We start from the raw sequence: 22,504 nt of genomic DNA, 5'->3' as shown, positions 1-22,504 counted from the left end.
TATTATGCAACAAAATTTTACATATGAAGTGTGACATTGAAATAAAACGAAAATAAATGTTTATTCCACATTTCTTATTAATAGGTCTCTAATTTACTAAGCACACACAAAGCCCTAAGTATATTCACATATACGGAGAAAGCAGCGAGAATTTAGTTTGTATATTATTCCTCATAAAATATTAACATTTTTTGATAATAATGTTATATTAATCATGTAAAAGATTGCGTCTTTTTTATATACATTATATAATTTATAAATTAAATACTGTAACGTTCTTATCGATTGAAATATGGAACAACATAATTAGAATGCTTGGCCTCCAGTACTATCAGTTGAATTGAAATCTATCTTCCAGTTCAGTCGTCATTACACCAATCATTTTAATTGACCTCAATCAGTCCTGGAGAGTTCGATAAGTATCTTCAGTTCTGTCATTTGAGAACGATATTGTTATAGGAAATCAGCATAAAAGATGGTAAGTCTTAAGAAATATATTAATTGTTTTATATTGTAAAAGTAATGGAAGATGTTTTATAACTTAATATTCTATGTAACATAATTGCTTAACCTACATTCGACCTTCAACAAGTTTTCAAAGCATCACTGCTTTCAATTTACTATTTATCAATTATTGTAACATGCTATACTGAATGAAACCACCTGTATTAAGGGAACTATTATTTAATAATGATATAAGAGTTCAAAATGAAATAATATATAGAAACTTATTATTATATTTACAATTGGAAATTGAAAATATTATTAGTTAAATTTTTAAAAATATGTATCCATGCGAATAATTTATGTTTTCTTAAATTTTTTAGAGCGAGCCAATAAATGTGGTGGTTACAGGAGCTGCAGGGCAAATTGCATATTCTTTATTGTACCAGCTTGCTGCTGGTTCAGTTTTTGGTCCAAATCAACCAATAAATCTTCGTTTATTAGATATTCCTGTTATGATGAAAGTATTGGATGGAGTAGTTATGGAATTAGAAGACTTAGCTCTTCCACTTCTGAAAGGTAAAATTATATAAATTTAATAAATATAAATTTATGATTAAGGAATTATTAAGAATATAAGAATGTAAAGCATACTAGAAACAATATATAGATATTCTTTAATTGAATGTCTTAGGAAAATTGTTGCACGTCCGATAAATAAAATCCACAAAATTATATATTAATAAAAATATAAAAATAATATATAGAATATATAAATCATAAGATTATGATACAAAAGTAAATTTATAAGATTTCTTTCTCACGATTCATTGTATATGATAAATAAGAACATATAAATTCATAAGATCATATAATTTATAATGTAATTATGGACAAAAAACATTACATAACATGGACAGAAAACATAACATCAGTGTTATGTAAGCAACTAAATCATATTTTTAAGTCACTTTCTTATTTTAATAAAAATGCATTATATATGTATACACAAATATATCCTTTTTTATATTTTATTTACTGTATGAACTTTTTACTTGTAGAAGTTGTTCCTACAGCTGATCCAAATGTAGCCTTCAAAAATGTAGCTGCTGCCTTTCTTGTTGGAGCAATGCCCCGAAAGGAAGGAATGGAGAGAAAAGATCTCCTAGCTGCTAATGTAGAAATTTTTAAAGTTCAAGGAGAAGCTCTAGACAAACATGCTCGAAAAGATGTTAAGGTCTTAGTGGTTGGCAATCCTGCTAACACAAATGCCTTAATTTGTTCTCATTATGCACCTTCTATTCCAAAGCAAAATTTTACTGCTATGACTAGATTGGATCAAAATCGTGCTCAAGCAGCTTTAGCAGCACAACTAAATGTACAGGTAATTAGTTTCAACGTTATATTAAGCATAAATATACTTCTACCTGAAAAGTAAATGAATTTTAATTTAATATTTCTAAACAGGTTGATAAAGTAAAAAATGTTATTATCTGGGGCAATCACAGTTCAACTCAATATCCTGATGCAGCTCATGCTACTGTAACCCTTCAAGGTTCCACTAAGTCAGTGCCTTCAGCCATAAACAATGATAACTGGTTAAATACTACTTTCGTGGAAACAATTCAAAAACGTGGTGCAGCTGTGATAGCTGCTAGAAAAATGTCATCTGCAATGTCAGCTGCCAAAGCAGCTGGAGACCACATGAGAGATTGGTGGTTGGGTACCAAACCAGGAGAATGGGTTAGCATGGGGGTGTTGTCTGATGGCAGTTATGGAATTCCAAGAGATGTTGTGTTCTCTTTCCCAGTTACTATAGAAAATGGACAATACAAAATTGTTCAAGTAAATATATTTTTATATCACCTTTTATATTTATACATACTTTGGAAACAAAACAATTACTTACACTGATTCTTTTCAGGGACTTCCAATCAGTGACTTTGCTAAATCAAAATTAAATATTACATCCAAAGAATTAGAAGAGGAACGTACAGAAGCAAATAATGTGCTACATAAAAAGTGACTAAGATCAGTAAAGTATGGTACTGAGAGTGACTTACTTTTTTCAGCAAAATTATAAAGAATAAAATAAAAATGTTTAATGATATAAATTGTGATATGTAATATACTATGGTTATGGCCGTATGAAATTCATGGTTTTAAGACACAATATGTTAGTAGTATATATTGATGATACATGATGTGGGATCTAATGAGATATCTATACATCTTTCCTAACTAGTACAGGAATTGTTAAATATATATGTTTATATTCATAAACTGTATAAAACATAACAAATCATATTGAAAAACATGTTATACTTTATAACGTTTTTTTTTCTTTTATTCTTTCCCCAAGAATCAATAATAATTTATATTACAGTAATAGTAACTATTCTTTATATCGATATCATTAATCAATCTTTTCACATTTATATTATTTTTATATCTTCTTCTAGACACTATTATTACAAGTATACTGACTTCCGCCTATAATTATAATTATTGAATGAGCATTAAGTAGCATATTGTACAAAGATGCAGAGTGCTCAGCTTGCCAAGTCTTTATAACATTTTCATCAAAATGCTTTCAAACTTCTTATATCTTCTTTTTCGTGTATTATATTTAGACACTCGCGCGTCTTTATAAACATGGTGATGCATTGATATTTAGTTAAAAGAACAAATATTTGAAGCTGTGAAAATTGGTCTAGATGCTAAAAAACATCGTTTTCATTGTGATTGATAAAAACTTAGCACTTTGCACAAGTCAATTTTGATTCACATCTTATACGTTTTTATAACGCTGTATACATATATGTGAGAGGCATTCTGATAAAGAAAATAAAACTTTCATTAAAGATAGCCCCTTTTCTTTTTTACATATGAATTACTTTCCAAACACGACAATATTCCATAAAGAAGACAATACGAACATTCGTTTTAAAATGAGGAACTGTAAAATTGTTGTTCCACAAAAATAGCAAATATACTTGAAAACACTCGCATAAATTACATTTCTTGAGAAAATACAATTTATATTGTATCCGAGCAAAATTTATAATATAGTTGTAGCCAATACCTGGAACGGATGACCTATGTTATTAAACTGTAAGTTAACTTTTTACATTAAATAAGCATTTGATATCATACTGCAGTGCATATCACAATATTAATTTAAAGATCAGCTTACTCTATAAGAGACTAATATCAGTTCAAACAATACAACTTAAACGCATAACATAAAGTAATAAAGAAATAATTTGTTATCTGTTAAATTATAGATATTTATCAAAATAGACAAATTTAAACATATCAACAAATAACATTAAATATTTAAATATTTATGATACATTATGAATTCTTATTAATTTCTTTTAAATAATTTTGGATATCGTAAATATTTCCGTTCCAGGATGCACTAAATTGTTTTTGTAAACCTGTACTGATTCTTATTGAACAATTGTTTTAGTTCTTTGTAAATAACATCAAGACCAAACTCGATTTTTGCGTATAGATTACACAATATAATCTGTGGAGCAAAGTTCCATTCGCTTATTTTAAGAGCGAATATTTTTTACTACGTTATCGTAGCAGTTCCTTGCCTAAGCAGAAACGAGATTAATTTAAGTGAAATCCTCTCTCTCTAGTTGCTGCCAAGAGTCTTTCTTTAAGTATTTCTTCAGTAGGATATTCTGGTAATTTTAAATAATGAACACAGGTGTTAACAGAGGGATAACCACCTGAACCAGCATCTACTTTCCGCACAACAGTCAATCTAGGATGTAAATTACATAATCCCCCAGGAGGTAAAGCTGAACATCCAGTAGCAAATTGTAAGAAAGCCTTTCTTTCAGGACCAGTCAATGAAAGTAGAACATTGACAAATCTTTGGAAACCAGGACTGAAACAGTAAAAAAGTATATTCTATTTAGTAAATTAAATTGTGCAATAGTTAGTTATCTACATATATTTCGAATATCCTTACCTTTCTCTTGTGTAACCTAGTTTTGGCTCAGTATAATTTAGCAGGTCCTCTCTGGTCCATTGTGGATTTTGTTCTCCACAAAGCATAGCCCTTACTTCTTCCGGACTGAAAGCATGAAGTTTTTCCATTGGGAAGACTTTTGAAAAACCAGATTTAAACGATTCTAGTTGTCTTGAAATTCCTCGATCAAGACAGAAATTAATTGTCGTCTCAGCGTATTCTCTTGCATTTTCCATAGTAACTGAAATCTCCGCACCTCCTTCTATTAATTCTACCTGATTATATGCAAAGATTTTGGAACTTGGAGAATATGTCATAGTTAAAGACAAATCTTCAATAGGCACTGACATTCCGGATGAATGAGTAATATTTAATGTCGTTTCTTCATCGGTAGAATTACGACCATCGGAAAGCGTTCTATCACGTTTGGCAATTGCCGTTTGTACCTCTTTCAAGAATTCACCTCTTACTGGATCGACAAGTACTAGATCTTCAATATCCAGTAATCCAGTATACCAAGAAAGTGGTTCTAACGAAGAGTATGCTGTATCTGCTTCACCCTCTTCGGATATAAAGCTACTCGACATACTTGAAGATATACTTTCTTGTGTTACACCACTAAGACCAATCTTTTCATTTACATTGTTTGTGATGTCTCCGTGACACATTAATTTTAGGAAAGGACGGGATAATGGTAAATCTACTAATCTATTATCCTGCAAAACTTTTGCCAAGAACACGCCCAAAAACCAGAAATATCGAATAGCACGATCACAAGCTGCAGAATCTTGTGGTAAAGGAGCAGGAAACAGTCCACTCTGTCGAGTTACATAATATCCAGGAGGTCGAACCTGATCTCCAGAAACTCGAGATTGATCCGTATCAGGCGAGTTTTCATCATCACATAACCACAAACCTAAGTCCTTACGTTGTAATTCTGCAGCAACTAGTGCAAAAAACTCTAATGTTGGTCCAAGACCAGTTCCTTCTTCGCCCACAAATTCCACTTCTAGTATGCTCTTCCGACTTGCATGTACCTATTATATACATAATATATCTATAATACATATACTTATACCTATGATACAATACAGTTTTTCTATCTTTTCTTCTAATAGAAATAATATATTATACTATAAACATTAAATTTAATTATTGAATTATTAACTTACCTTCATTACTTGTTCTGCCCAGTCTAATAGTTTCTCTCCCCTAGGTACACTAACTCTTTCGTGTTTAAGTCTCCCAACGCGGAACTCGTGAATGTCATCACGTCGTGGGCTTAAACCTGGTGCTCTTTGTCTTTCAAGAACAGCATCCCTTTGTGTTTGAAGCCACACAATGGATCGCGAGGCTCCGAAGGCAGTGCAACTAAAGTACAATCGTCTAGTTTCAAATGGTAATAAAAATGGACAACTTCTTGCTAGTTCTTCGCACCAATTTGGTAGAGCCCCGGCAGCTAATGCTAAAGGATCTTGAATTTGTTGTACTATCTTGTTTGTAATTTTCTTTGAAGTAAAGTCATCTGGATGAACCCAACATGTTGATTCCTCAAGTTCTTCATAATCGATGTGTTTACCATCATCATGAGTAGTGCTTAATACATAAACATGCCTCAATAGTTGCAATACATCCTCTACACTACATACTGAAGAATTTTGTGCTGTATTACGAGAATATAACGTAACAACTGGTGTTGCTCTTCCAGATGATTCTTCGTCCTTTGCTTCTTTATATATTATACTATAAAAAAGCATAGTATGTAATTTATTGTTGTTATTATTATTATTATTACTTATGATTATATATTTACTATATATTTATTATTATTATTATATATTTATTATTATACATAGTATGTAAATATTTAATTTTTTATAATACATTAAAGAATAAATATATTACGTGTAAGTTGGTTCCCATATTCTTCTTAATTTTTCTTGTCGACTACCCAATTCTGTCAGTTGCATTAATTCTTGTACTTGTTGGAAAATGCTGGCGTATGGTTCTGTAAGAGCTAGCTCAACATCTGATACCCCAGGAAGGCCTGGTCCCTTTAGTGTCAAAGAAAGTTTTGGCATTGGCAATGAGCCTGAGCGTGTATTTGACTGAGTTTCACTACCAGGTGGTGGAATCTCCAAATCAGTGGTCTATAAAATATTTCATAATATAAACAAAATGATTATTATTATCATCATTTAAGTCTCTTAAACTTTTTTACTCAATTAACCTGATTAATATTAGTTCGTCCAGGCCGTGGATCAAAGGCAGGAATCAGAGCAGAGAATTGCCGTTTCAAAACAAACTCATCATCCCACGCACGTCTCTTACTATTTTGAGGAGTCTCTTCTTCCACAAACGCTGCTAGAAGATTACGACTTACCATTACATCTTCATAATCACCATCGCAACCTTCTCCTTCTTCTTCATTTTCTTCATCATCTTCCTATAAAAAAAGGACACAAAAAATAAATATTCATTTCTCTACATTAAAATAAAACAATCCTTCCTAACGTACTTCTTGATCATTTTCATCATTGTCTTCTTCTTCTTCAAGGACGCCATCTTCATCGTCTTCTAATTCAGTCAAAAGAGTTGGTCCACCTGTTGTTCTACCTCCACTAGCACTGGAACTTGCAATACCTCCGCAAGATTCCAGAAAATCTTCAAGACTAACCTGTAGCCATAACTGCTTATTACATTATATAGAATCATGTACTTTATTTTAAATTCTATATTCATGATATATAATAAATATTATTTCACAATAAAAACATTTTTTTATATAATTTCTTGGATACTAAGCTTTACCTGTTCACTATCACTACTTGTACTAGTCAATGACATTGTAAGTGCTTGTCCTAGGCAGGGTCCAGTCGTTGTCGTAACACCACTACCAGCTACTTGACCACTGCTGGTTAAACTTGGATAACTTTGAGCAGTGCTAAGTAAACCACCGGGAAAATTAGGACTCAAGGCAAGTCGAACTAAACTCGATACAGAATTAGGACCACGTGAATTTGAACCAGCATTAGAATTGGAAGAAATATGTTGTCCACCTGTAGGACCTAAAAAATTTTATTAGTAACTTATATAGCTAATTTATTAGAAAATACAAGCATTATATAAAATACAGTTAAGAAAATTAAATTATTAATATGCAAATACTATTAAGCAACAATACATAGACACAAACCCAATGTTCGTCTTCGCGCCATTGCAGTGAAGGTTTCTAATAAACCAGATGCAGTTGTTGGTTCCAAAGTATTGTTAGCATCAGAACAAGCAAGGTTAGGAACAGACACAGACATAGGATTGGTAACAACAACAGGACATCCACCTGCCGTATTTTGTGTAGATGAGCTAGCTTCTTTGTCCCGACTACATTCTTTGGCAGCTAGTTTAGAGGAAACATGATTGTAAATAACAAAAAAGGAGCAAAAAAATACACTTCTTCATAAGTGAGTTATAGAAACTTTAGCGTAGGATTAGAATCTTTACATTGTTTTATTTCACAGTTATTTTATAAAAAAGAAAGAAAAAAAAAAAAACAGAAAATGGGGTATATAAACTAAGATTAATAATGATTATCATACCATCAGTAATTCCGGAGTGATGCCTCTGAACAGATTTAATCCTTAATGAATTCTCTTCTAGTTCACCTGACACACTGATTCTAACAGGCACTAAACTAAGTAATTCTCCACTCAAAAAGCTATTAGTATTATTGCGTAATCTGTCGGCTCCTTCTCTGACACGATCCAACACTTCAGTAGCTTCAAGACTCAATAGGCCTGACCCTGGCTGTAAAAATATTTTAAATTTAAATGAATTGTAAACATAAGACAATTATCTTAATAAGGATGTGGGTGTCACACCTTATTTCCTCGCACAGTTGCAAAAAATGGTTTTGAACTACTAGATGCTCGATTGCTGTTACTATTGGCAGGACAATCAGTGTTAAGGGCGAGACTCTCAACAATTGTTGCCAGATCACTTGTCACAGTAGTGTCAGGCCTGGGATGTAATACAACAGACAATTCGCTTGTTGAATTTGCCCCACCTTCACCGGTTACAGCAACAACCGCTTCAGCGCGAGCAACCGACAATACATTTTCAGCTATCGACTCAACGGCTTGCTGTTTATTATAAATACAAAATTGGCACTAGATTAGGCGAATTATTTTTTACTCTAATTAATAGTAGCATGTCTTAATGCTTTAGGTCAAATGTAATTAAAACACGCATATAATCATGTATACCGCGAAACTGGAAAGATAACTACCGAGACGATACGTTACGCGTTGCTATATTGCATTTGTATGTGTAACGCTTTCAGCCAATACATGTTAATTACCTTAACGTTTGTGTTGAGTCTATACAAAATAACTAATCAGACTCACATTCTTTACGCTAGTCTTCTTTCCAGCTCCGCATTATATATAAATGACATATAAAATGATAAATATTTTAAATTATACCTTAACTGCTAAATTATCCGCACTTGCCGCTTGATCTGTAGAAGCTACTGAACCACGCATCGCAGTATCAGTACAATCTGGTAAACTAGGAGTACTACTGGATTTTCGTCCTGTTAAAACTCCGCCACCATTTTTACTTTTTGTTCCACTATCCGTATCAAGACCGGTACCAACTAATCTTAAGTCGTATTTTCCTTCTGCACCCATTCTATAAGAATTAGAACCACCGTGATCCCATGTTACATCTATCCAACCATTGTGTAATTCCCCTGTTACTGTGCCTTCGCCTGAAATAATGAAGAAAATCTATTGATTCAAATACTAGTTGAATAAAAACAACATTTGATCAACAAATTTCATTTTGCTACAAACATACCAGGTGGGACACCATCTTGATCTCTCCATTTCCAGTCCAAACCTCTAGCCACTCTAGCGCCAGCGACTAAATGACGAAGAACTTGAGCTTTAATTAATCTTCGTTGTTTTCGAACTCCAGCTTCAGCTTCTCTAGCTGCACGTCCCAAATCTTCGCAAACTCCAGTAACTTCTCCATAAACTTCAAATCCAGATACAGATAAATAATGTGTTTGACCAGAAGCATTCTTTCCAATTTGTTGTAATCTTAAATGACGCCAGCCCTGTGTTTCATCAGCTGGTGGCTCTAATGTCCAACTAGCTGTACTACCAGGCTCATTCAATGATGAATCATCTACATGAGCGTATAATGTTGTCCAAATAATACCATCCTTTGATGCTTGAAACATCCAATTCCGCAAGGCACTTCTACCATAGCCTCTTGCGTGCCTCAATGTGTAAGCGCTTGGAATAATCCAAACTCCTAAATCAATCGAAAACCATGCACGCCTATCATCGTTTGTATGACAGTTTAATGCTGATGGATCTCGACTTAAGATATCTTCAAGGTGGCCATATGGAAGATTTCTTCCATTACTCGATGTAACGACGACTAAACCATATTGACCGGGATTAACCCATTCGGTACAAGTTTTTGCATTTGTACCAATCCAATATAACAATCCATTTTCATCGAAATCATATTGATATTTAAAAGTTATCTTATTTCTATCTTTTAGTTTCTTAACAAATGTAAACGTTGACCTATCGTGATCATGCCATTGCTTTGCTACCATTTTTAATAAATGGTTTTCTAATTGTTGTATAGTACTTAATGGTTCCATTTTTAAACTTCGACCAGATCTATCAATTAAAGAACTTTCGCCAGTTGCCTTTTCCAGTCGAAAACGTAATCTTCTTGTTAAAATTTGTAAGCCATAACCTGAACCTGGTGTATCATATAAGTAAACAGGTAATTTTTCAATAGATTCTAAAACTGAAACCAATTTATGGACTAGAATTTTAGCAGAATTATGCTCCTTATTAGCGTCTTTTGAGTGAAAACAGTTTTTAAATACTGCTATTCTTTGCATCCTGAGTTTTGTTGCTCGTAATGTAGGTGGTTGTGGTCCTGGTGGAGCTGCTAATAATGAAAGTAAAGTTTGCACAAGCCCGCTAGAATGAAGTTCGTATGCAGAAACTCTCCCTTCCTCGTTTAATAAATCTTTAAGTTCTTCCAGTGCACTTTGTAGTATATTGCGCCACTCTCGATTTCCCGATTGTTGTTTTTGACAAGCTTTTTCTATTTGACTAACAATAGCTCCTAGTTTAGCAACTACTCCACGTGGCTGGGCTTGAGCAGCCTTAAAATAACATTCATAAATATCCTGAGCTTGTACTTTGACTTTTTGTTTAATAGCTTCAATTTTAGATCTCAATCTTTTTCCTCTTTTACCAGCCCAACCTGCTGCAAATTCTGGACCTAAAAATAGAAGATAATAAAATATTTATTTTTTGTAATAAAGTACTAAATATTAACATTAATATTAATTTATTCGTATAAATAAATAAATAAAAACTGAATACTTACCCAAACTTGTTTCTGCTGTAAAGGAATGCTTAGTGCCACGATTTGATTCAAAAATAAATCCTGGTAAGTCTTCTCGTAAAATTGTTGCTTGTTGTTGACCATCGCTGTTATGTATGCATAATTCACTCTCTTTTCTACTAGATAATGCCCAATTTCCTACCACTAGGCGGGTCGTACCAGGACGTGAAAGTACAGGTTGACTCACAGAATTTGGTTTAACTTGACTTCGCGCTCTTTGTAATTTTTCCAAAAACTCGCCACGGTTTTCTGCAAGGTATATGTTCTAGTAATTGATACAGTTAGTAAAACTGCGAGTGGTGTAAAGATTTTTAATGAACCGAATAATGTTGTGGCAGAGAATGTTTAAGTCATGCAGAAATAAAGGAATTTCCATGCAACTGATGATGTACATTAAAAGGTAGGATAGCGTGCACAACTAGGAAAGTTGAACATGTGTGTACCTACCTTCAGTGGTAAGCGACTCTGTGTTCCTCCCCTTTCCTGTAGGCAGTTAGTAAAACCAGTTATTTACTAAACTATTCCCCTCGCGGAGGTTAATCACAAATGAAAACGATATAACATAAAAATGTGGTTCCAACAGAGTCAGTTTATCTGTCGCGAAGGGTGTGTGAGGGTGAAAAGAATACTTCAACAAGAAAGATAGTGGCAAGATGGACGAGACATAGGTGATGAATTTTGTGTCGATATTAAAAATGGGAAGAACGCACCTGATGTGTCTGTCCCGCCTTCTGGACTGCCGCTAGAATACATTGTTGCTAATTTTCCATCGAGTATAAATCTAAACCATCCATTACTTCCATTTGATAGTTCTAAAGCTGCTGCATCAGACCAAACATATAAGCAGTCACGACCTCTACAAATACACCAATCTCTCCAATGGTAAGCTCTTCCAATTAAAAGTTCTCTCGCATCTTCCATTCTTTGTTCTTCAGATTGATTTGATTCTGCTTCTGGTTCTGGAACAGCCTCTTGTGGTCCAGCCAATGCAGCAACTTTTGAAAAGACTCCCAAACGAGCAAAATGTTCTAGAAATTCATCTTTGCCTTTTATCATCAAATCTTGTATCATTTGCAAAACCACTAAGTGTCCATCCTCATCCTCCTATTAAGATTAAAATAAAGATGTTGTAAATACAATCCTTTATAAATATTGAAAGTCCAATTAAGTCAAACAAAGATTTCTGGTCCTTTTTTTCTTAGTTTAATACAAAATAAATACTGCACAATTTCTTATAGAACATATCTATAGTCCTTTTATTCAGTCATACTTTGTATGGCACGAATATAACAGCACAAATTTATTTATGAGCAAAATGATTACGCGATCCATTGAAATCACAAGCAAATGCCCATTAATCCCATCAGCAGCAGGCAGACAGTCAATAGAAGTGGACAACCAGCTTCGTGTCTAATCTATCATAATTAACACCTGTTTAGAGCAATTTCACTGGCCATTCACTGAAAGATCTGCGTGTCCTTCACTGTTATTATTTACAAAATTTGTACTTTAATGATCTTCTTACATCACATTTTATGCTAGAGAACAAATTGCACGTTGACTCTATATATTAATGCACATGGCACTTTTCGGTATTTATATGCGATGTAAAAAAAATTTTCTCAGCAAAGGAATATAAAACATGCGCATATTTGTTAGATCTCACCCTTTATACGAATTGTGTCATAAATACATTATGTTAATAGTAAATGAAATCTTTGCATAATTATTAATGAGATCAGTAAAAAGTGGGATTTACGAATAGCATGTAAGGGGCACAAAGGACGTTTCAACTAGAGACTGGCAAATATACAACAGACGTTACCGTCTTATCAACAATGTAGTTCAGGGAACTGGAAGACTTGCGCGATGCGAGACAACGCAATTTTGGGCCAATTATCGGCTTGAGAGGCGGAGGTGGTGGTGATGGTGCTTTTATCTCAAGCTCCTGTGAACAATCTTAACTAAATCACTAGCATTGTCTGTTTTGCTGCCTGTCTGCCTGCATGAATACTAAAGATTTTAAAACATTGATTATACTATCTTATATCAATCTCGCAGGGTCTTAAAAAGTTTGTATAAACTAAAAAAGAAGAAATAAATTTATATAAAAAATATTGTATGTTTACCTCATTGTCCAGTACATTGGCAATTACTTCTACAAGCATAGCACCACAGCTCCCCATTCTATCAGAACCACATGTTTCAATAAGTAATTCTGGTTGAATATAATGCACCATTTTCCTGATTAAACTTAAACTGGCTTTCCTAATGCTTGGCAACATAGATGACTGAAATGTTGCACAGAATACTGGCAATAATCTTTTCAAGTATACTGGAGCCATTTCAGGATCACCTTTTGGTTCTGTGAATTCTGCTTCTGTTTCTGGTTTCCTATGTTCTTGATTTGGCAACATCCATTCTCCGGGAGATTGTAATATAGCGGCAACTTCTCTATGACCTTCATCTACACGTTCTCTAGCCTTATCCAATGGCGTTTTCCCATCTTCATCTCGCAAATCAGGGTTTGCCCCATGTCTAAGTAATACTTTAGCAATAGCTGGTCTTCCAAAACAAGCAGCATAATGCAGACTAGACGATCTTTGACCTTTATTAACATCTGCTCCTCTATCACACAAGAATTCAACCATTTCTTGAGTTCCGAATGCGGATGCCCAATTAAGCAATGTTTGTCCAACATCATCCATAAAATTAACTCCAATGCCTCCAGAATCTATGGCTTCTATTAACGCATCTGTATCCTTTGACCGAATGCAATCAATCAACTGTCTGTGAGATTTTTCACCAGCGCTTTCTGGGCGCCTAAATCGTGGTAACACGGGACCGGATGGACCACCGCTTGTATTGCGGCCTAATGCTGATCTTCCTTCGAATAGTAAAACTAACAATAAATCAACTAATCTCATGGAATCAAGTGCACATCGTTCATCTCCCTTTAAGGCTTTTTCAATCGCATCTGGTAGTTCAGAACGTAAAAGGTCATGAGTTATAGATGGTGATCCCCTGCAAAGTGTTGATAGAAGACTAATTATAGTAGAAACAGATGCGCAAGAATTCGCTTCAGGAGTAGGAAGTGTTGTAGCTGTACTAGATGGTGGAGGTGTTTTTGGATTTCCAGAAGTAGTTGCTATTGATGTACCAGGCCCTGCTGCATTTGATAATCTATTGATAAACAGAAATAAAAGGATTATCTTGATACTTCTGAAATAAATATCTGTACAAGATTTATCATAAAATAATACCTATACAGAAGTTCAGAAACTAATCCATGGGAGGCTAATGGAGCAGGATCTGTGTTTCTTCTTGAAAATCTATCAGCCAATGATGCGAAACAACGGAGTGCTCCATCAGCAACATGTGCATCTTCATGTCTAAGTAACATTGATAAAGCTTCAACACAATCTGGCAAAGATTTATCTTGAGGTTCTACTTTCCCACATAAACGGGTCACCACAGCCATTGCTGAATGTAGTGTATCCCTGTGAACAAGAGCTCCATGCTCCCGAATAAAGCATAAAGCACAAGGGAGGCCACCAGCTTCGAGCACAGCACCAGCTTCCCTTGCACAGACAAGTTCTAATGCCTACAATAACATATATGTTGAATGTTTTTTAATATTATATTTGAGAACAATCAAATAATATAATACCTTTATGCATTGTTCAGCTAGGTCCCTACTAGTTCTAGAACCTAATCCAGCTCCAGATAAACGATTGCAAATAGCTTTCACAGCACCTTCCATGGCTATTACTCTGCGTATACATTCTGGTGAAAGATCAAAGTAATATGTAATAGCTCTAGCTGTCACTTCTAAAACACTATCTGGTGCAAGTTCATCCAAAAAAATTCTACATAATGCAGGAAGAAATGTGCGTGGAGGACAGCTAAAATAAAAATACATTTTATTATATTTTATTCAGTTAAAATAATGAACATTATGAATGTTTTCAACATACCATTCAAAGCATCGATCAACATTATCAGACATGAGCAATAACATGCACAATTGCTCTAAAGCAATTAACTGCATGTCTCTTTCATCTCCTTGGCCCATACTGAGCCATTCCAATAGAGTTTCAGGATCAACATCAGCCATCTTAATATAAATTATAAAAGAAGATGATCAGTATATGGAAAGTACAAGTCTTAATATACTGTCATATAAATAATATTAAGGAATATGTTTAATACTTATATAATTACAAAGAAATGATATAAAATATATATATATATATTTTTTGTAAATTTTTTTGTTGTATAACAAAATTTACCTTGTAAGTTTTATAGCACCAATTACCTAAGTATACCTCAAACTGACAATCTGGAAACAAAATAAATATATGTCAGAATAAGTTAAGATATATGTACATTAAATATTAACATAATATGATTCCTACTTAAAAATGCAAAATTAATAAATGTCATTGGAAAATACCTAAAGCATACTATATTTAATTCACAAAAGACCAATAGGAAATACAAAAAAGAAACAAAAATAAATATATAAAACTTCTTATGGTATGTCTATATTAAGAATTACATTGACAGCATTCTCCCTCCTCAGTTTCTTTATGGATAATGAAATACAGCTTCTAGAAAAATTCGGCTATGTAAATACTAGCACAAATCATCGATGGATTATGGTTGAAGAAATTACGTATGTTACAAATAATAACACGTGGTCATAAATTTGATATCGCAAAATTATGCTTGTCGATGAAGTACAAAGAAAGGTGAAAAAAGTTTGTCATGACGACGGCTGTAAGCGTGACACTATTTTAATAACACTGTGTAACCTTCAGGGAATTCAGAGAAGCAGTTGCTGTGCAGATGCACATTATGAATTCAATATGCCTAAGAAATAATTATCTATAGTTTGGTAAATACGACCTGCTTACACAGGGAAACGTACCGTTGTGCACAGTATTCCATTATTCGGAAGGGGTCAGGTCGCCATCCTTCCAAAGACGTGTCGTTCTTCACTGCGAAAAACAACGTAACAATATCGTCGCGCTTGGTCCGTCAGTGACACGAAAAGTTTATCGCACTAACGGACCAATAAAACACTCCACCGCACAAAAAGGTCTCACTTTACACTAATGTCGTAGTATATATTTCGCCACTTACACGACGTTCAGTATAGTTAGTATATAGTAACTGGCAAATCCCTAAGAGTCGTGTTTTCACAAACGCGTACGTCGACGAGCGATTACTGGCAGATTCTCATGAGTTCTCGCACAACTACGGTTATATATATACGTGTACGTTGTACAACCTGTCTGTAGATGGCGATAGTCATTTAACACGTTGAATGCTACAGGGCCGCTGCAACGAAACAAATAAACAATAGACGGTAGGCACTGACCGAGTACTTAGGTATGAATACTCTCATAAAATCTTAATATGAGTATAAAACCTTCATTAAAGGTACATACTGCGAGGAAAGTGGAAATTTGAATTGTCTGCGTTCCTGCGTGGATGTGCTTCGAACAAATACATTAAAAAGGGATAAAGTACAATAAAGATTTTATGAGAGTATTCATACCTAAGTACTATTGTTTATTTGTTCCGGTCGAACCGGAGCAAACGTTGCGTCACAAAAATGACTGTAACTCATAAAATAATTGAAATTTTGAAAAATGCTTTTAACGACATTTTCTTGAATGTCTAAACTTTGGGAATATTAAAAAAAAAAATTTCGGTTTTTTACATTTTTTACATTTGTAGACTAGAATACCCCCTTAACACTAGGTTTACGGGCGTTTCGTATATATCTATGTCTACCGGACCCGTCAAATTGACGGGTAAACGAAAATACGCATTTTTCTTTAAAAAATCGATTTATTCAAATTAAGTCTGCAAGGAACAATATTAGGCTTCACATTTAAATAAATTATTAATAAATAAAACGTCTTTTTTTTAAATTATCACTAAAAAAATAACAATAACATTAACACAACCCGCCAATTTGACGGATTTTGAACTTCGAAATGAAATATCTCAAAAACCATAGCATCAATTTTAACCATTTTGCATCGTAAATTAATCACTTCATCTAAAGAATTTATGCACAAAATTATTTTTTCCTAGGCTTTCTAATTTTTGAAATCTGTATGTAGTATATCTATCTCTACGAGACCCCTCAAATTGACGGCATAGCTGATTTCATAAACAATCCGTTTTTCAAAGATAGTGTGCAAAAGTTTCAGTTATCGTAGACATTTCCCATTATTGTTTCCACTTATTGTAAGTATTTACAATAGGATAATTGAATTTGGGCACAGTATTTTCTTATTTTGAACAATCCCCCTTTTCTAGCAATCATGAACAAATTCAAGAAATATAATAAGATATTGGACAAAATGTCAACATCAATGAAGATTGTTCTGAGGATACCTCCGAAGAAGATCAGTATGAATTAGGCCAAAGCGAAGCTGACAGTGAAAGCTTTGAATACATCGAAAGTGGAGAGATAGAAGGATCTTCGGATAGTGAAGAGGAACACTTCTTGAAAGTGTGTCGTAACAAGAAAAGGATGCGTATTCTTTTTAATTCTGACTCCGAGGATGAAAGGACGAGCATTCCAAGCATATCCCAAAATGTAATAGGTGAAATTGAAATTGCAATTGACGGGACATAGTGCATAAAACTGAAAGCAGGCGAATCTAGGGATAGGACGCCCGTTCGTATGATATTCAAGGATATCGCAGGGCCTACTGGCTATGCTAAGAGAAATATTATGTCGGGTTATGTAACTAGTGCTTTCGAATTAATAATCGACAGACACATAATGGAACACGGAAACGATTGCACTGAAACCGTGGCGCATCGAGTTTTGAAAAAGGACTGGACAATCACAGTTGCTGAGTTGCGTAGTTTTCTAGGAATTCTATATACCCGGGGCGCATATGAAGCGAGATCATTGAAAGCCTCCGAAAGATTACAAACAGATAAATTTGCGCTGATATCCGAAATATGGAACAGATTTATAAGTAATAGCCAGGCCTGTTACAAGCCATATGAAAATATCTCAATAGATGAACAATTATTTCCAACGAAAGCCTGATGCAGGTTTACGCAATAAATACCGAATAAGCCTCATAAATTTGGCATTAAGTTTTGGTTAGCAGTTGACGTCCAAACAAAATATATTTTGAATGGTTTCCCTTATATGGGGAAAGATGAAACTCGATGCTCAAGAAAAAAAAGGACAAGATGACATTGTTTTCCTCAAATTTATATAAATCAGAAAACTACACACTTACTGTGTATAAAAGTAAATCTAAAGTAAAAGTCCTCCTAAGCACCAAACATACAGGTGTACGAATAGAAGATAATTATAAACGTGTTCCAGAAACCATTGCTTTTTACAACAAAACAAAGTATGGTGTTGACCAAATGGCACGCAAATATATCGTGAAAGCAAGGAGTTTCCGATGGCCCCTTCAAGTCTTTTTCAATATTTTGGATTTGGCAGCGATAAACGCATGGATACTATATAAAGAGTGTACCAGATCGAAAATGTCCAGAAAAGAATTCATATTTTGTTTAGCCGAGGAATTAACTGAAGAAAACAAGGTCAACATTTGCCAAAGATCAGACGCTTCATTTCTGTCACCTTCAACGTCAGAAGTGCGAAAAAGTTGCCAAGTGGATTATTGCAAAAAAAATAGAAGTAATAATTATTGTTTATATTGCAAAAAGATCGTATGCGGAAACTGCACAAACAATATTCAGTATATTTGCAAAAAATGTGCTCAATAGATATGATTAGCCTGTACTGTTAATGTTATTGTTATTTTTTTCGTGATAATTTAAAAAAAAGACGTTTTATTTATTAATAATTTATTTAAACGTGAAGCCTAATATTGTTCCTTGCAGACTTAATTTGAATAAATCGATTTTTTAATGAAAAATGCGTATTTTCGTTTACCCGTCAATTTGACGGGTCCCGTAGAGATAGGTATATACGAAACGCCCGTAAACCTAGTGTTAAGGGGGTATTCTAGTCTACAAATGTAAAAAATGTAAAAGACCGAAATTTTTTTTTTAATATTCCCAAAGTTTAAACATTCAAGAAAATGTCGTTAAAAGCATTTTTCAAAATTTCAATTATTTTATGAGTTACAGTCATTTTTGTGACGCGACGTTTGCTCCGGTTCGACCGGAACAAATAAACAATAGTACTTAGGTATGAATACTCTCATAAAATCTTTATTGTACTTTATCCCTTTTTAATGTATTTGTTCGAAGCACATCCACGCAGGAACGCAGACAATTCAAATTTCCACTTTCCTCGCAGTATGTACCTTTAATGAAGGTTTTATACTCATATTAAGAAGTTTCCTTTGTACAGAGCTTCAAAAGCCGCCTGAAATTCGTGCCTCAAGACTAGAACTACTTCTTAATATGAATATAAAACCTTCATTAAAGGTACATACTGCGAGGAAAGTGGAAATTTGAATTGTCTGCGTTCCTGCGTGGATGTGCTTCGAACAAATACATTAAAAAGGGATAAAGTACAATAAAGATTTTATGAGAGTATTCATACCTAAGTACTATTGTTTATTTGTTCCGGTCGAACCGGAGCAAACGTCGCGTCACAAAAATGACTGTAACTCATAAAATAATTGAAATTTTGAAAAATGCTTTTAACGACATTTTCTTGAATGTTTAAACTTTGGGAATATTAAAAAAAAAATTTCGGTCTTTTACATTTTTTACATTTGTAGACTAGAATACACCCTTAATGAACAATAACCCTAAGGAACGTTTCGTCTTAAAAGATGTTTGATGGCAATTAAGAGCCTTGACAATAAATTAATCTCTTGTGACAATTCTATAGATTATTGCGGATCCGAATAAGTATGGCCGATGAATGGATTATAGTTTATGGTAGGTCCCAGGACGTAACAACATAGTTATTTAACAACGCGAAGAAACAATATGAGATAATTGATAACCGCAAAAAATAAGTGAATCGCGTGAAATCGCACTTCAGCTCCACGGGGGTCACCGGTGACCTCAGTGAGATAGACTCATCATAATTATGCACCGTAACATATCTCTTGTAGATAATATTTCAATATTATATGTATCACATAATAAAAAATTCATCGTGGGGTCACGGGCAATCCCTGTAAAATTAGTGTGGCATTCAACGTGTTAATACTACATCTCTAAATGGCGTCACTTTTTCTTAATAATGTTCTTTTCATAAATATAGTCAAACTACTAAAGAATAAAAAGAAATTTTTCTTTTACAAAAATTTATAACAAAAATAAATCATATATTTTTTACACAACTTCACTGCTATACCTCAATTTTATAATATTAACATTTAAAGGCTTTTAATACAACTATTTCTTGGTAAAAGTTAGTTGTAAAATACTATATATTAACATAACAATATTAATGAAATAATATATCAAACTAAATTTTATTTTCTTCTCACAGCAGTTTTGCAATGATCTTTTCTCTTGCGCTCCAATGCTAAAACATTTTCAGTTATTTAAAAAATATTCTTTTATACATTTAAACATTACCTATATACATATACCTTGTCTTTCTTTTATAATTCTTGTTCTTCTTTCCTTCAATTGAGTAGATAAATTTTCTAAAATACTTTCAATAAAATTATCTATAGCTATTGATATATTCATCGATGATATTGGTGCTCTACACACTGGACATTCTTTTTTCTTTTTGATCCATAGGTGTATACAATGATGACAAAATGTATGCATACAATTTAATGTTGTTGCTTTCACAAATAATTCTGAACATATACTACAAGTTAGTTGTTCATCCATTATATCATTAACTTTATTAAGTACACTTTCTTCTTCTTCAGTGTTTATAGTAAGCTGGGTAGTATTTGTTAAATCTATTGTATCTATAGTTTGATATTCTGAAGGATTATCCATAATTTCTAAAAATATACAACTATCACTGAAATTTTTGGAAGACCCTGCAACTACACATAACAAAGCAATGAGTTTATTATAATTTAATAAAGTATTTAGTATTTTTATTATAAAAAAGAATGTACCATTATTTTCTACTGTTCCTACTTTAACTTCTTGTTCTTTTAAAGCCTTTTCTGCTATTTTTAATTTCTCCTCTAAAATTAACTTTTCATTTAACAGTTGAGCTTGTATACTTTTTTCTTCTTTAACTTTATTCTCCATCACATTTTTCCATTCAGTTTGTTGTTCTTCTCTCCACTTTTCCATTTGCTCTTTCATTTTCATTTCCAATATTCCTTTCTCAAGCTTACTTACACTTAATGCTTTTTGCCATTTTTGTTTCTCTTCATTCAATTTCTTTTCAAATTCAACTCGTTCATTTTTCAATTTTTCTAATAATTCAGTATACCTGTATTTTAAATATTGTTCTTGAACATCACCATATTCTATTTTCTTTTCTAATGTTGTAATTTGTTTTGTAAAATCTTCAGCATTCTTTTTCGTAACATTTTGCTGCTTTAAAAGTTGCTCTAATTGCTGTTTTAGTTTATCTTGTTCCGTTTGTTTCATTTGTAATTTGTCTTTAAGAACTTTTTTTTGACATTCTTGATTTTCTGCAAATGTTTTCGGTTCTACAAGAACATTGTCTAATATCTGTTTATCTAGCTTAGACTTTTTAACTAGAACATTGTCTAATATCTGTTCATCTAGCTTAGGCTTTTTAAGTAGAACATTGTCTAATACCTGTTCATCTAGCTTAGGCTTTTTAACTTTGTGTTTATATTTAACATCAAGGGTAAATAGATATTTAAATTCTTCAGATTCACTAAATTGTATAACATCTCCCTCATGGATTTTTTGACTCCGACCAGATACTACCGGAACATCATTAACAAATGTAGCAGAAGAACTTACATCTTTAATAGTCCACTCGTCTTCTTCACATTTTAAAATACAATGCTTTCTAGATATTACTGCATTCAAAATGATTTCATCATTATCTCTTGCACGACCTATTCTAAACTGTGAAGAAAATTTTTAATCAATGTTATTAAGAAAAAGAAATTGATTAAGGCAATTTATTAAATAAGATAGTTTAAGATTCATGTTTGTCAAAATACCTCATTTTTATCAATGTGAATACTATGAGGAATGTAATCCTGATTATTAATTCTTATTAAAGTAGGTGCGTGTAGATTTTCAGCTGAATCATCCAATGTTGTCCTTTTTCCTATTTTTGAACCTTCCATCATCCAAAGTTATTCTTTCATTAAAAAAACAAATTAAGAAGGATTGAATAATGCATTTGCTTTTTTAATTATATTTGCTTGCTACATTGTCTAGAAGTGCAGGAAGATAATAAACAATAGAGTCACGTGATATAGAAACCGGACCAAAATTCTTGATTGAATTGTCTGATTCCCATAAAAATAAACTATACATAAACACATAGAAACGATATCTCGCGGTAAATTTTGAACAGCATAAAGGGATAATGCATAGAACTTTTAAGGATGATGTAGAAGCGAGAGTGTTTTCGTCCAAAACCTACTAGAGGGCTTATCAGGCTTTACCTAGCAGTTTCGCGCTTTAGACACCAGGATAGGATAAGATGTTCAGAAATTGTATTTGTAG

At 33.2% G+C, this 22,504-nt stretch overlaps 3 protein-coding genes across 12 annotated transcripts; 1 reads left to right on the top strand and 2 right to left on the bottom strand.

Annotated features, from left to right (window-relative positions):
* Positions 1-136: 136 nt before the first annotated feature.
* LOC126914069 (malate dehydrogenase, cytoplasmic) lies at positions 137-2,776 on the top strand. 2 transcript variants are annotated; one of them, XM_050717546.1, is made up of 6 exons: positions 137-155; positions 359-478; positions 828-1,023; positions 1,506-1,828; positions 1,912-2,289; positions 2,369-2,776. In XM_050717546.1, the coding sequence occupies exons 2-6, from the start codon at positions 476-478 to the stop codon at positions 2,468-2,470; spliced, it is 1,002 nt and encodes a 333-aa protein (XP_050573503.1). In that variant the 5' UTR covers positions 137-155; positions 359-475; the 3' UTR covers positions 2,471-2,776. The 2 variants fall into 2 exon arrangements, with proteins under 2 accessions (XP_050573503.1, XP_050573502.1); XM_050717545.1 differs by lacking the exon at positions 137-155 and having other exon boundaries at positions 238-478.
* LOC126913977 (E3 ubiquitin-protein ligase HECTD1) lies at positions 2,764-16,121 on the bottom strand. 5 transcript variants are annotated; one of them, XM_050717269.1, is made up of 21 exons: positions 15,813-16,121; positions 15,172-15,221; positions 14,857-14,996; positions 14,550-14,784; positions 14,143-14,483; positions 13,009-14,062; positions 11,590-11,983; positions 11,327-11,362; positions 10,862-11,128; positions 9,293-10,753; positions 8,917-9,203; positions 8,314-8,574; positions 8,032-8,239; positions 7,632-7,832; positions 7,247-7,503; positions 6,954-7,124; positions 6,666-6,881; positions 6,341-6,585; positions 5,608-6,178; positions 4,436-5,472; positions 2,764-4,351 (listed from the first exon to the last, which is right to left on the bottom strand). In XM_050717269.1, exons 3-21 carry the CDS (start codon positions 14,994-14,996, stop codon positions 4,069-4,071), a joined length of 7,665 nt encoding a protein of 2,554 aa, XP_050573226.1. In that variant the 5' UTR covers positions 15,172-15,221; positions 15,813-16,121; the 3' UTR covers positions 2,764-4,068. The 5 variants fall into 5 exon arrangements, with proteins under 5 accessions (XP_050573226.1, XP_050573227.1, XP_050573228.1 ...); XM_050717270.1 differs by having other exon boundaries at positions 6,954-7,112; positions 15,813-16,120; XM_050717271.1 differs by lacking the exon at positions 7,632-7,832.
* Positions 16,122-20,152: 4,031 nt separating this feature from the next.
* Positions 20,153-22,462, bottom strand: LOC126914052 (E3 ubiquitin-protein ligase RNF8-like). Of its 5 annotated transcripts, none has more exons than XM_050717508.1 (5): positions 22,444-22,462; positions 21,991-22,133; positions 20,953-21,892; positions 20,461-20,877; positions 20,153-20,393 (listed from the first exon to the last, which is right to left on the bottom strand). In XM_050717508.1, exons 2-5 carry the CDS (start codon positions 22,120-22,122, stop codon positions 20,341-20,343), a joined length of 1,542 nt encoding a protein of 513 aa, XP_050573465.1. In that variant the 5' UTR covers positions 22,123-22,133; positions 22,444-22,462; the 3' UTR covers positions 20,153-20,340. The 5 variants fall into 5 exon arrangements, with proteins under 5 accessions (XP_050573465.1, XP_050573464.1, XP_050573466.1 ...); XM_050717507.1 differs by lacking the exon at positions 22,444-22,462 and adding an exon at positions 22,205-22,437; XM_050717509.1 differs by lacking the exon at positions 22,444-22,462 and having other exon boundaries at positions 20,953-21,568; positions 21,614-21,892; positions 21,991-22,206.
* Between the last annotated feature and the right edge of the window lie 42 nt (positions 22,463-22,504).

Source organism: Bombus affinis, chromosome 3 (genome assembly GCF_024516045.1).
Source record: "Bombus affinis isolate iyBomAffi1 chromosome 3, iyBomAffi1.2, whole genome shotgun sequence".
In the NCBI taxonomy this organism is placed as follows: Eukaryota; Metazoa; Arthropoda; class Insecta; order Hymenoptera; family Apidae; genus Bombus; species Bombus affinis.
This window is presented reverse-complemented; position numbering and strand designations above follow the sequence as displayed.